At 33.6% G+C, this 13,804-nt stretch overlaps 3 protein-coding genes across 5 annotated transcripts; 2 read left to right on the forward strand and 1 right to left on the reverse strand.

The window, feature by feature from the left end:
* Nucleotides 1-3,984: 3,984 nt before the first annotated feature.
* On the reverse strand, nucleotides 3,985-7,517 carry LOC106408459. The gene is made up of 5 exons (XM_048764354.1): nucleotides 7,142-7,517; nucleotides 6,272-6,952; nucleotides 4,999-6,067; nucleotides 4,121-4,907; nucleotides 3,985-4,002 (listed from the first exon to the last, which is right to left on the reverse strand). The coding sequence occupies exons 1-5, from the start codon at nucleotides 7,515-7,517 to the stop codon at nucleotides 3,985-3,987; spliced, it is 2,931 nt and encodes a 976-aa protein (XP_048620311.1).
* A 1,291-nt stretch (nucleotides 7,518-8,808) lies between these two features.
* Nucleotides 8,809-11,999, forward strand: LOC106407706 (S-alkyl-thiohydroximate lyase SUR1). 3 transcript variants are annotated; one of them, XM_013848580.3, is made up of 7 exons: nucleotides 8,812-9,289; nucleotides 9,655-9,994; nucleotides 10,409-10,627; nucleotides 10,755-10,814; nucleotides 10,942-11,097; nucleotides 11,367-11,460; nucleotides 11,600-11,999. In XM_013848580.3, the coding sequence occupies exons 1-7, from the start codon at nucleotides 8,937-8,939 to the stop codon at nucleotides 11,722-11,724; spliced, it is 1,347 nt and encodes a 448-aa protein (XP_013704034.1). In that variant the 5' UTR covers nucleotides 8,812-8,936; the 3' UTR covers nucleotides 11,725-11,999. The 3 variants fall into 3 exon arrangements, with proteins under 3 accessions (XP_022561873.1, XP_022561872.1, XP_013704034.1); XM_022706152.2 differs by lacking the exon at nucleotides 10,942-11,097 and having other exon boundaries at nucleotides 8,809-9,289; XM_022706151.2 differs by lacking the exon at nucleotides 10,755-10,814 and having other exon boundaries at nucleotides 8,811-9,289.
* Nucleotides 12,000-12,583: 584 nt separating this feature from the next.
* LOC106411191 (uncharacterized protein At4g28440-like) lies at nucleotides 12,584-13,740 on the forward strand. Its single transcript, XM_013851903.3, has 2 exons — nucleotides 12,584-12,929; nucleotides 13,361-13,740. Exons 1-2 carry the CDS (start codon nucleotides 12,671-12,673, stop codon nucleotides 13,549-13,551), a joined length of 450 nt encoding a protein of 149 aa, XP_013707357.2. The 5' UTR covers nucleotides 12,584-12,670; the 3' UTR covers nucleotides 13,552-13,740.
* Nucleotides 13,741-13,804: the final 64 nt, after the last annotated feature.

Consider the following 13,804-nt stretch of genomic DNA (forward strand, 5'->3'; position numbering starts at 1 on the left):
AAAGATAATTCTATTATGAATGTAAAACAAATAATATAATGGTTGGTTTATAATTATATAAAAGATATGTACATATAAATTATTAATTTATAATTTTAATGGGACCACATATTAATATAAGATCTTCTAAAAAAATATTATCTTATTATTTTATTGATTTGTGTCATATATTTTGAATGAACCCAACTTAGAACCATACAAACTTATTAATTTATGGTATTTATTAATTTATCAAAATTTATTAATTTATAGATTATTAATTTATCCAGATTTATTAATTTATGGCGTACATTTTTTTTTAGAAAATGACGAGATAACATATTCAGAAAATGATAGGGATCCTACCTAATCATGACAATTTAACATAATTATGATTTATGACAACAATACAATTATAAATCTAATATACGACAACAAATATCTATTAATTAGCATAATTAAAAATATAAGCAAAATAATTTAGATCTTAAATGGAATATATTTTAAACTTAAACATTGATAAACTAATATTACTTTTAGAAATTATTACATAATATTAAGATTATTGTAACATGAAAAAATATTACAGAAATCTATATCTTGACAAGATTTTTGAAGCATTTTAATAATATATATATATATAGTCAAAGATGAAAAGTATAAAATATTTATATTTATATTTTGCGGAAACTTAAATCGTCAAATTTATATTAAAATTAAGTACTCCATGTAAAGATAAAACTAATCAAGTTTCTAATTATCAAACATATTTAAAATTTAATTACAATAAAATAAATTAACCGAGTGATTGTCAAATAATTGATTAGGTTAAGAAATAATTGATTAGGTTAATAAATAACTAAACCTTATACAATCAAATTGAATTATTCACAAAATTAGAATTTTGTACACGAAGATTGCGTTCGTTGCAGGACTTAAACCATTTTCAATAAATTAAAATTTTAAATAATCAAATTTTAAAAACTTAGACTAAATAAAAATAAATTACAAATTAGTACTTTGTAGTTTTGTAAAAAAGAATACTAAAACTAAAATTAAGACAATAAATATAATTTATTTTTAAAATAAATTATTTTTTATAAGTCACCATCTAGTTATAAACAACAACAAAGTCCACAAATAAAATTGTACAATTTTCAAATTCGAGTAACATATACATAGAACACTATCTTTTGATAATTTCCAACACCTTAAAGCAATATAGACTCACGAATTGATATATTGCTTTCATGTCCAACCAAATAGAACAAGGAAAAATAATTTTGACTAATTTTTTAAAAAATTTTGGGTCTATTTGCTGATAAAAAAAGGGTCTATTTGTTCGATAAACTATGTTTTTCTCTTTTTCTTTTGTTTAGAATTTTATTTTTGGACCTTGGTACCTCTGCCCAGTCCTTTAAAGTGGACATGATTGCTTTAATGTTTGCTTCAAATTTTTTAAGTCATATTTTATAGGGGAAACTTCCGGTTTACCACTTTCATGGTACTATTTTTCATTTTTACCGTCGCTAAATAGACATTTTCAAAAATATATATTTTATTAAGTGATAAAAAACTTTTACACACTTGTTCTTTATATATAGGAGAAATTTTATGGTTACCACATTTAAGGTATCACTTTTCATCTTTACCACCAATAAAAAGACATGTTCAAAAAGAGATTCTTCATTAAGTGGCAAAAGACTCTTATACCCTTGTTATATATATATATATAGTAAATCATTATTTAAATAAAAAAATTATGTTTTCGAATTATACTTTTTCAAATTCGAACTTTTTAATATTTTTTTGAAAATCAAAAATTATTTTTGAAACTATTTTTAAAATTTTTTATATATTTTTCAAGTATTTATTTATATATTTATTGGAATCCTAAATTTCATATTCCAAAAACCCTACCCCACCCCTTAACTCTAACTCTAAACTCTAAACCATCTTTATATATTATTGTAAAAGTGAAGGTAAAAGTAGTTAGTGTAAACATGAAAAGTGGTACTATGAATGTAGTATTTGTGGCAATTTCCTTTATATATAACAAATATAACAAATTATTATTTAAATAAAAATAATAATTTTTTTTTATGTTTTCGAATTATACTTTTTCAAATTCGAAGTTTTTATAATTTTTTTTTGGTCATCATAAGAAAATACTGCTAAATCTTTCCGAATTTTTTTTCGAATTTTTTTTTTGAAAATCAAAAATTATGTTTGAAACTTTTTAAAAAATTTTTAATATTTTTTCTAAGTATTTATTTATATACTAGGTGTTTTCCTACACCATGCGCATCGAAATTTTTTTAATATTAATTAAAAATCAAATTTTCTTAATATTTTAGATTTTATTATTTTATACCAATATTTTAATATAAATATTAATTTACTTAAACATAAAATTATGATAAAATGAATAATTTGATTCTGTTTAAAATTATATTTTAGATAGATTTTCATTTATTTTTTTGGTTAAGATATATTAATTATTTTTATAATTATCAAAATATAAACTAAACAGAATTTTTAAAATTGGTAGATATCATAAAAACTGATATTACGACTAAAAATTTATAATTTTTTAAAAATATTGAATAACATTTGGAAAGTTTAATAATAAAAATTATATGATTATAAAAATATACTTAAATAATTTTTCGAAATTTGTAAAATATTTATATATTTATTATTATATTATTTAATGACATAGTTGAATATATTTATTTTAATGATGATTTATGAGTTATTACCTTATTCTAAAAAGTTTAACAAAAGTATAAATCTACGTTAAATGTAATTGCCAAGTCATATTTATCATAATTCATGTCATTGTTGAGATGACATGTGTCAAATCACTTCTCAAATAATGTTTAGGGGACTAGGGGATTTATTAGAATCCTAAATTTCACATTCCAAAAACTCTACCCCACCCTTCAACTCTAAACCCTAAGTCTAGATTAGTTAACCCTAGAGGTATATGTGTATTTTATCCTTCATTAAAACTGAGGGTAAAAGTAGTTAGTGTAAACATGAAAAGTGGTACCATGAATGTAGTATTTGTGACAATTTTTTTATTTTATACTTATTGATGTTTGCGATCCCCATCGACAAAATCCGTAAAATCTTTGACTTAAGAGCATGTTTAATAGGAGGTTCTTATGGTGAAGATTCTTATATTCCATTAAAAACTTCACCCTAACCCTAAGAATCTCCAATAAACATGCTCTAAGCAGAGCATCAACGACAGAAAGATATTCTAATATTAGTAAATAACATAATTAAATTTAAACAGAAGAATGTTTTTTTTTTTTTTTTTTTTTGTTAACCATGGGTTCGGGCCTAACAGAAGAAGGTTTTAACTATACAAAAGCATGACATTTTCTCAATTGTTAAAAGACGTTTCTTGTCTGAGAACCGTCACTCATATTTTTTTCTCTCATTTCTTTTTATGTTTTATTATGTTGAAAAATTATGGGAAATACTTTCATCCAGTCTTGTCCTTTGATTTAAAGATCTAGGATTCTAAACACTAGATTTGAACCCAAGAACAAAGCGTGGAAATTAAAAGGACGACAAAACATAACCAATTAATAATTTTCTGCTTGTTTAACAATAAAGAAAGAAAAAAGGAGAGAAAATAAGAAATACTTTAGATAACACCAAAGCAATTTTTTGTCTCCAAAATAATACATAAAAGTGAAAGTCGCATAAATAACATTTTAGAGAGTATAAAAACAACCATATATTTAAAGTTTATGATTTATAGTTTAGTGTTTTGGATGATTAATATTTATCTTATTTAAAATTTTAAAAATTATTTATATTAGAGTTATAATATTTCAAAGTGTTTTATAATATTAAACTTCATCAAAAGGATTACATGGTGAAATACATCAGGTAAATATTTATGTCAGCGAACTACAAATAAGTCCTAGAATAATTAGCCTAAACAATGAAAACTAATTAAAATACTAAAAACATAAGAACAAGGATTCAAACACGAGTGGCTAACTGAAAAAAATCAAAAAAAAAAAAAACACACCACCAGATAACCAACAACTTTTCTTGTTTTTTTAACGTCAAAAGGCCATTCTATTACTCAGACTTGAGGTGGTCTGGGTAACCAAACCGGAATAGAACAACCAACAAAATGTAACTCCCTATGAAAAGATCTAGCATTCTTAGCCAAAAAATCAGCAGTCCGATTGTGCGTCCGTGGAACGTGAGAGATTTTGAATGCTGGGAAGCATATCTGTAGCGTCTCTATCCTTTCCAATTCTGTCGAAAAGCTTGGCCACGCCTGAGGGTCCTTTACCATTGCAATTAGTTCCTTACAGTCTGTCCCAAAGCTTTGGCAGTTCGAATATTGTAGCATACTCTCCATCGCCCACCGCAGTGCTTCTACTTCCGAGTGTAAGGCTGATTCGCGTCGGGGAAGGTTCCTTGTTCCCATAAGTTGAGTGTTCCCTGAACTATCCATCCATGCCCATCCGCTTCCACTAAAGTTAACAGAAGATGTCCAAGATCCATCTAACAAGCAAATATTTCTCAAGCGTACGACTTGGGGTTCCTCATTTATATTATCGTGTGCCACAACCACTTCATTAGCATCAAACCAAGCGTGACATTCACTCTCTGCATGTCTAACTAGATCCAATGGATCTCTATCTATTCCCCTGAAGAGCTTTTCATTCCTAGCTTTCCAAATGTACCATATTATCCAGGGATATGGGTCCCTATCTTGCTCTGGCCCAATGATACTATTCTTCCTCCAGAATAGATAATCCATATTTGCGTAGACGCTCGAAAGCGGAAAAATATTTGGGCCTGTCGGAGTAGATGATAGAGACCACACTTGAAGAGCTGGTGGGCATTCAAAAATTGCATGTGTAACGGTCTCCTCCACTTCTCCACATCTTGGGCAATAATTATCGCACCTTATATTACGTCTAACTAAGTTCCTCGTTACTGCCACATGACCAGTTAACAACTGCCATATAAGATGACATATCTTCGTAGGAGCCTTCAATTTCCACGCAAAGGCTTGGAGCTTTGTATGGCTCTAAAACATCCTTTTCTTCCGCTACCTTTAATAAATTCTGAGCCACCCAATATCCAGATTTGACCGTGTATTGGCCATTTCTTATAAAGTCCCAACAGAAGGTATCACGACGATGAGTTGAACTTATTGCCAAGCTCCTTATGAATGGTATATCCTCAGGATGAACATAATTCTCCAATAGTCCCACATCCCATTCCTTTACTCCCTGGTCAATAAGATCGCTTACTCTCATATTAGGATGCATCACAAGCGCTATGGGGACAGCTGGCCTCGCGGGGGTCGATGGGATCCATGGATCCTCCCATACCTTAACTTCATAGCCTGAATGAATCTTCTGTCTAATGCCCAGTAATAGCAATTTTCTTGCAGCAGAAATGCTAGTCCACACATAGGATGGGCTGGTCACAGCATTTGCTCTCAAGGGAGAACTCAATCTATAATATCTTCCCCGTAAAACTCGAGCGACAAGAGAATCAGGGAACTGTACTAGTCTCCATAGTTGTTTAGCCAGAAGCGCCAGATTGAACTCATGAATCATTCGGAAGCCAATTCCACCCTCCTCTCTTGGTAGACACACTTTTTCCCATTTTGCCCAGTGTATACCTCTCTTTGGTGGATTCGAGCTCCACCAGAATTGGGCGATGGCATTGGCTAAATTTTCGCATATCTCCAATGGGAGCAGGAAATTCGACATGACGTATGTCGGGAGAGCAAGCAGGATGGATTTAATCAACACTTCCTTTCCACCTTTTGAGAGCCATCTACCTGTCCATCCATTCACTCTATGCATCAGCTTATCTTTCAGGAATGCAAAAAGTTTGCATTTAGATCTGCTTATGTCTTCGGGGATGCCCAAGTATGTTCCCATTTCACCTTCATTCTGTATCCCAAGTGCATCTTTGATCTCTTGTCTAGTGGTTGCATTAATCCGCTTACCGAAGAGTAAGGACGATTTATCAAAGTTGATACATTGACCAGATGCTTTGCCATATCTTCTGACTACTTTCATTATTTCTTCACATTCACGGGGCTCCGCCTTACAGAAGAAAAGGCTATCATCAGCAAAGAGAAGGTGGGATACCGACGGACACGTGCGTGTAACACGCATCCCTGTTATCTTCCCTTGTATCTCTGCATGATTAAGAAGGCTAGCGAGCGCTTCCGTGCATAGAATAAAAATGAAAGGAGACAAAGGATCTCCTTGGCGTAATCCTCTACCTGGAGTAATATTCCCTCTTGGCTCTCCATTCATGAGAACTTTATATTTCACCGATGTAATGCATCGCATGACCCAGCTGATCCAAGTCTCTGAAAATCCCATCTTACGCAGGACAGCTTCAATAAAGGACCACTCCATCCTATCATATGCTTTGCTCATGTCTGTCTTGATGGCCATCCTTTTATTCCGCCCACTTGGCTTTGTTCGCAATGCATGGAACATTTCCTGAAGCATCATAACATTATCTGAAATCTGTCTCCCAGCAACAAAGGATGACTGGGTTTCCGATATCAAGCCTGGTAGTACTTTTTTTAACCTCTGGCATAAGACCTTAGAGATTATCTTGTAGCTGACATTGCACAGACTAATGGGCCTAAACTGAGCCATTGCATTTGGCTTTGTTACCTTCGGGATAAGACATATATTTGTATCATTCAGTCCACTCGCCATTACCCCCTCAAACAGGAATTTATTAACCATAAGAGTTAAATCCTCTTTTACTATATCCCAGAATTTCTGGTAAAAAAGCGCAGTCATCCCATCTGGTCCTGGGGCCTTCTCTGGATGCATGGCAAAAAGCGCTAATTTGACTTCCCATGCAGAGACCGGGGCTGTAAGGTTGGCATTCATATCACCAGTGATCGTTGTTGGAACTTGAGCTAACGCCTCCTCAATTTCCTCTGGATTCGACGATTCAAAAATTTGCCTAAAATAACTAGTAGCAATGGCTACTAGTCCTTCTTCATCCTCAACAATATTTTCATTCTCATCTAGGAGCTGTGTGATCTTATTCCTTGCTCTTCTTTGCTTCGTCAAGGCATGGAAAAATTTTGTATTTCTATCTCCTTCTCTCAACCAAAACACCCGACTCTTCTGCTTCCAGAACATCTCTTCTGCTTTAAGGGCATCTGAGAGTTCTTTTAGGGCTGCTGCAATTTCCTCAGTTGTGGCATTATCATCTGCATACAATCCTTCTACCTTTTCTTTAAGCTCCTCCACTAGTTTTGCCGAATTGACATTATTTTGCCTTCGCCATTCACTCAAGGCTCTCCTGCAGCTGGAGATATGTTCCATGATAGACGCATTGAGAGGAAGATCAGGAGATTTCCATCCCTCAAGGATAACTTGCCTTAGCTCTTCATTATCCAACCATCTTTTGTCAAACTTAAACTTTTTGGATCTTCTCGTTGGCTTTATGAGTATATCTGCAAGAATCGGACGATGATCCGATCCCCATAGCCTCATGTACTTTACTACCGAGTGGGGAAACTTCTCATGCCAGTCTGCATTTCCTACAGCTCTGTCTAAACGACATCGGACTGTTGATCCTCCTGCCCTCTTCCCCACCTAAGAAAGCATATCACCTGTGAAAGGAAATTCTAGCATACCACAATCATTAAGCATCTGCTTAAAAGAAAGAAAAGAACTAGCAGGACGTTGTCTTCCTCCTGCTTTCTCATCATGACATGTTATTTCATTAAAATCTCCTATCATGAACCAAGGTCCATTTCTTGTTGTTGAGAAACGCATAAGACTTTGCCAAACATCTTTTCACTTCACTCTTTTTCCAACATCTTATATATTATGGTGGCGAAGCCATGTGTTCCCCAGATTAAACTTATAAAACAAATTATTTGAAGCGCCAGAGACATGATTAGCTTACTTCAACTGAAATGCGGATGAGTTTTCTGCCAGATTTAAGGTCGATAATTCCACATCAAGAAAAGGTAGAAGATCAAAAATATTACAGCCCCTTTAGACTCAACAGCTAAAGCATATATAAAAAGATTGCGTGTCGATCTGCAAGAGAATATAACTGAGAAGATATTGTCGGTAGAAGTGAAGAGCCTCTAGAACATCAATGAGAAAGCAACTTCAACTCCGATGTCATTCCAAAACAGAACTTCAAAGGAGAAAAAGGGTGGGACGGTGATCGAAAACCAACCTCAAACTAACTTAAAACACTAGAACATTAACCTATCAACATAAGAAGAAAAAGCAAGAAATAAACTAGATAAGGAGCAGTGCCAGGTTCTGGAACCACTAGACATTGGCCGAACTAAGTCTCGGAAAGTTTTGCTTTGAAGACAGAAAAGAGACTTATATTTTTCTGGGGCAAACACCAAAAAAATATCATTATCACTCGTTAAATAAATTTACTATTTTTTTTTTAATGAATGATTTAAAAAATAATAATTTTAATATTATGTATTATTTTGTGAGAGAAATATATAGTGCAAGATCTGCCTAAAAATAAGTTAAATTTTCATCTCTCCATTGTGTATAGCAGCACACTTTTGGTTTATTACATCTTAATATTTGATACACACTATTTGCTAGCCAAATTCTATAATTGATTATTAGCTGAATATAATATTTTTGTTAGTCGCTTAGTCATCATGCTAATTTTTCTAAAAATATGACATCGTCCCACTTTATTTGTTTCCCTCAATATACGTAACCGCAACCCACGTATACTTAACTACGTTACCTTTACACATAGGGTAACAAAGGAACACGATGAGCCAAAAAAAAAAAAGAACACGATGAGCAACACACGAACCTGCCAATTTTCCTATATATATATGAAGCATTGAACTTCAGTATCATAACTTCATAAAATTCCTCATCTTATTTTGAAACTTTGTCCAAAAAGGCAACAAGATGAGCCAACACACGAACCTGTTGCTTCCTTCATTTGAAACAGAACACGATGAAGAAGTTGAACGCAAGACCGAGAAGCAGACGCTAAACGGTGGTGGTAGTGTCTGGAGGTTCAAAGGAAACAGGGCGGCCAAAGAAGCGGCAAGTGTTTCAATAAAAAGTGTCCTTTCCAGGTTATACGACAACTGCAGCAAAGACGTTAAAAAGACCCTTTTGCCCCTGGGTCACGGTGATCCGTCCGTCTACCCTTGCTTCAAGACTTCCGTTGATGCTGAGGAAGCCGTTGCTGAGTCCCTACGATCTGGCGCCGCCAACTCCTACGCCCCCGGGGTTGGTATTTTACCGGCCAGGAGGTACTTAAGTAGTCACTAATTGTTATGTTATGCATATGCTTCATTTTAAAAACTTTAGTGGCTTAGAAATAGTTATCTCGTTATTGGTCGGTTGGTCGGGTAATAGAGCAAAGAAAACATGCTAATAGAAACATTTTCAAAACTAAATTAATGTGGTAAAAAATCTATCGATTAGAAAAATAGTGTGAAGTGTAAAATGTCAATGAAGAACGACTTGAAATTATATATGAAGTCTTATATACGATTCAAAAGCTTTATGACTTTATGAGATATTACACTTTTATGAGGTATTACACTATGCATGCTATGCATTTTCGAAACTATACATAACCTTTACAGCTATTTTTATACTACTATTAATTTAGGGCGGTGGCAAATTATTTGAACCGGGACCTTCCGCATGAATTAAAATCAGACGATATATTTATGACGGTCGGGTGTTGCCAAGGGATAGAGACCATAATTCATGTTCTGTCCTGTCCCAAGTCGAATATCTTGCTCCCCAGTCTTATCTATCCTCTCTACTATAGTCACGCTATATATAGCCAAGTCGAGATTCGCAAATATGATCTCCTCCCTGACCAAGACTGGGAGATCGATCTCCAAGGCATTGAAGTCATTGCAGATGATAACACAATCGCTATGGTGATAGCTAACCCTCACAACCCATGTGGAAATGTGTACACATATCAGCATCTAAAGAAGGTGAAATTGTATACCTTTAAGTTAATATTCTTTTTAACTTCACTCTTTTTCTTTGTCAACCGCCCATTTGGCTAACCATATTTTTGCCAATTTCACTATTATTTATGTTACATTTTTATATGTATGTATGAGGGTCGGCTTACTATGAAAGCCAACACATATGGACCTCCCCGGTCCAACTCTAATTAAGTACAATCATTTTAAGCCCCTTATATTTTACAACATATATTATATCAGATTTAGATTTAACCACATCCTGTTACCAGTTATTACATTACATGTCTTTGTTCAAAACACTAACTGATAATTATTTTAAAGTTTTCAGATTTTTTTTATAATATTTTTGAAAAGTTAATTATAGGAGCTTTAAAAAGTTACCCAAGAACCCCTAATAATATTTGAGCTGTCCTGTAGGTGGCTGAGATGGCGAAGAAGCTAGGGATAATGGTTATTTCTGATGAAGTTTATAAGCACACAATATATGGAGAGAATTCATTTGTCCCGATGGGGATATTCGCATCGATTGTTCCTGTGGTTACACTCGGATCCGTTTCCAAGGGGTGGCTCGTCCCTGGCTGGAGAATAGGTTGGATGGCGATGCATGATCCAAATAATGTTTTCAAAGCCACTGGGGTAGGGTTTTCAGTTTTGGATCATCCTTTGATACTTATTTAATATATCTTCCTCTTGGACGTGATATAATAAACGTTGTAGATATGTGACAGTTTGAACATGTAACCATATCTTTTTTGCCATTAAGGTCGTTGAATCCATCAAGGACCTTCTTAACATAAGTCCAGATCCATCGACAATTCTACAGGTTTGTACTCTCAAATTTATATTAGAATACACGAAGAAAACACATGCAATGAGTTAAAGGTAAAATGTAAAAGAACTAGTGTGTTTCTTTTTTGAAAAATAAAGAACTAATGTGCTATAATTGATAGGTTGCACTTCCAAATATCTTGGAGAAGACAAAGAAAGATTTCTTTGATAAGAAAAACTTAACATTTAGGCAAAATGTAGACATGATGTTCGATGCCCTCAAGGAGGTTCCTTGCCTCGTTTGCCCTAAGAAACCTGAGTCGTGTGCTTACTTAGTGGTACCAATTTCTTTTTATACGTACATATTTTTTTTCTCTAAACATTCTGAATAATCTTTATAAGTATATACTATAATATGCAAGCTCGCTGATACTATTTCCCTAATCATTTAATCTTTTAAGGTTCTTAGCACACTTTTATAATTTTGATATTACTTTTTGTAACCAAAATATCAGTATTATTATGAATGGTACATGTTCATCAGATCCTATGTAAAAAAGTGTCACTACTCACTCACTAGTGACAATCTAATTTGTATATATGGCAGACAAAATTGGACCTATCACTATTGGAGGACATCACAGACGATGTTGATTTCTGCATGAAGCTGGCCCGAGAGGAGAATCTCGTCCTTTTACCAGGTAAGCATCACAATTCACGTCATCTAAGATTTTGAAGTAATTATAATGTTTTTTTTTTTTGAACATGTAATTATAATGTTTTTTAATAAGAAGAAATTAAATCATGAGAGAGATGAGCTGATCTGGAATCTAAATGCAGGAGAGGCATTAGGCAAGAAGAATTGGGTGAGAATCTCGATAGGAGTAGAGAGATCAATGCTAGAAGACGCTTTCGCGAGGCTCAAAAGCTTCGTCGCTCGCCATGTCAAATCACAAACCACATAAGATCAGCTTCATTGTCGGAAACCTGAGACCCTATCTTTCTACTGTTTTTGTATTTCTCTATTAAATAATTTCTCAATAAAGATTGAGACTTTGGATTATTGTCTGTGTGTGTGTGTGGGCGCGTATGTGTAAGCAGCTATGCTTGTCCAGTTCTCCGTTAGAATGTCGTTTTAATTAGTCGAGTCGAGTCAAAACATGATGGCGCGAGCTTAATTACCATCTTGGGTTTTATGTATGACGAGTTGGAAATAAATATAATATTTGACGATTAAACCTTTTACTCCTTCAAAATATTTTTATGAGTTAACACATATTAAATGAATTTAAGTATTTATAACTAATTATATTATACTCCTTCCCTTCGTTTCAATTTAGTTCTTTTTGTAAAGTAATTTTTTTTATTTCAAAATAATACTGTTTTATAAATTCAAAACAAAATTATTAATTTTATATTTTAATCTATTTTATATTGGTTAAAATGTGGTTATATGTATTAGTAGTAATGTTTTTATTTAGTAAATATACAAAATTAAATGTTTTACTAATTTGAATGCAAAGTTTAAAATGACAATTAAAACGAAACGTAAGAAATATTAACAAATAATACACAGTTTTTAATACATATCGATCAACAAAATTAAATTAAATTAGATTTTAATGTAAAGTATATAATTCATTAATATAAATTAATAAAATATTTTACTTTTGTGAAACAATAAAAAAGTTAAAAAAAAATTACTTTAATAAGTTGTAAAGTAGGTGATAAATAAATATCAAACCACAACAGGACACGTGACAGGTCCATCATACACCGCAAAGCAGTTGATAAACACTCTCGTCCATCTTGGGAGAAAGGGAAGGCATCGTCGTCGTCTCTCTTTATAAACCCTAAAAAGTACATCGATTCCTCCATTAGGGCGAACGCGAAATCTAAAATTAGAGAGCGATGGCGAGTACAGCAGCTGCGACGGGAACGACGACGGCGAAGAGAAAACCTGTGTTTGTGAAGGTTGAGCAGCTGAAGCCTGGAACGACCGGTCACACATTGACTGTCAAGGTCGTTGACGCCAATCCTGTGGTTCCGGCTGCGAGGAAGGCTCGTCCGGGGGGTTCTATGGGTCGTCCGTCTCAGCCGAGTCGAATCGCTGAGTGTCTCATCGGAGACGAAACCGGGTGTATTCTCTTCACTGCTCGTAACGATCAAGGTTACTCACAGTCTTTTTCTTACATGATGTGGAAATGGTATTGTCTTATTGATAAAGTCTGATCCTTTAGGTTCTTTAATGCACATCTGTCAATGTTTAGACTTGTAAGATAAAACAGGTGATGTGTCTTTTGTTGATTTTTGGACATATATTGCAAAAAGCTGTCATCTTGTCTGAAAATCTGCACAAGACTAGTGTTTTGTCTTTTGTCTTTGCTGATTAAGTGATGTCTTTGTGCAATTTAAGAGGCTGTGAGGTTTCTCTGTAATATCATCTTGCTTGGTCAGATGTTGAGTTAGATGTTATAACATGACTCCAAGACTTACATAGCTTTTCCTGTAAAAAAAGTTTGTTTTTGTGCCAGTTATTGTGGAATCCCTGTGGCTTAGTGATTAGATTGATTTCTTTCTTTTCTTTGTTTGTGTGTATAGTTGATCTTATGAAGCCGGGGGAAACAGTGATAGTGCGCAATTCGAGGATAGACATGTTCAAGGGTACAATGAGGCTAGGGGTTGATAAATGGGGACGCATCGAAGCCACTGAGCCTGCTTCTTTCACAGTCAAAGAGGATAACAATCTGTCTCTTGTTGAATACGAACTGATTAACGTTACTGATCAGTGAATGTCGTTTAGTATCTTTACAATGAGGCTAGTATTTCGTTCTGATTCTTCTATCGTTAATGTCTTTTGATTTAGATGATGAAGCTTTTGTATTACTGGTTCAGATATGCTTTCTTTTTTTTACCTTAAAACATGATCCCAGAATCTCGCTTATTGATCGAGGCAATGGCAATGGTATTGTTCCCTTGAATCTGTTGATGTTGTGTTAAAAACCATTGAGAGCTTTCTAATGCTCCCCAATCTTTGAAGTCAAA

This window comes from Brassica napus, chromosome C7 (genome assembly GCF_020379485.1).
Source record: "Brassica napus cultivar Da-Ae chromosome C7, Da-Ae, whole genome shotgun sequence".
NCBI lineage: Eukaryota > Viridiplantae > Streptophyta > Magnoliopsida > Brassicales > Brassicaceae > Brassica > Brassica napus.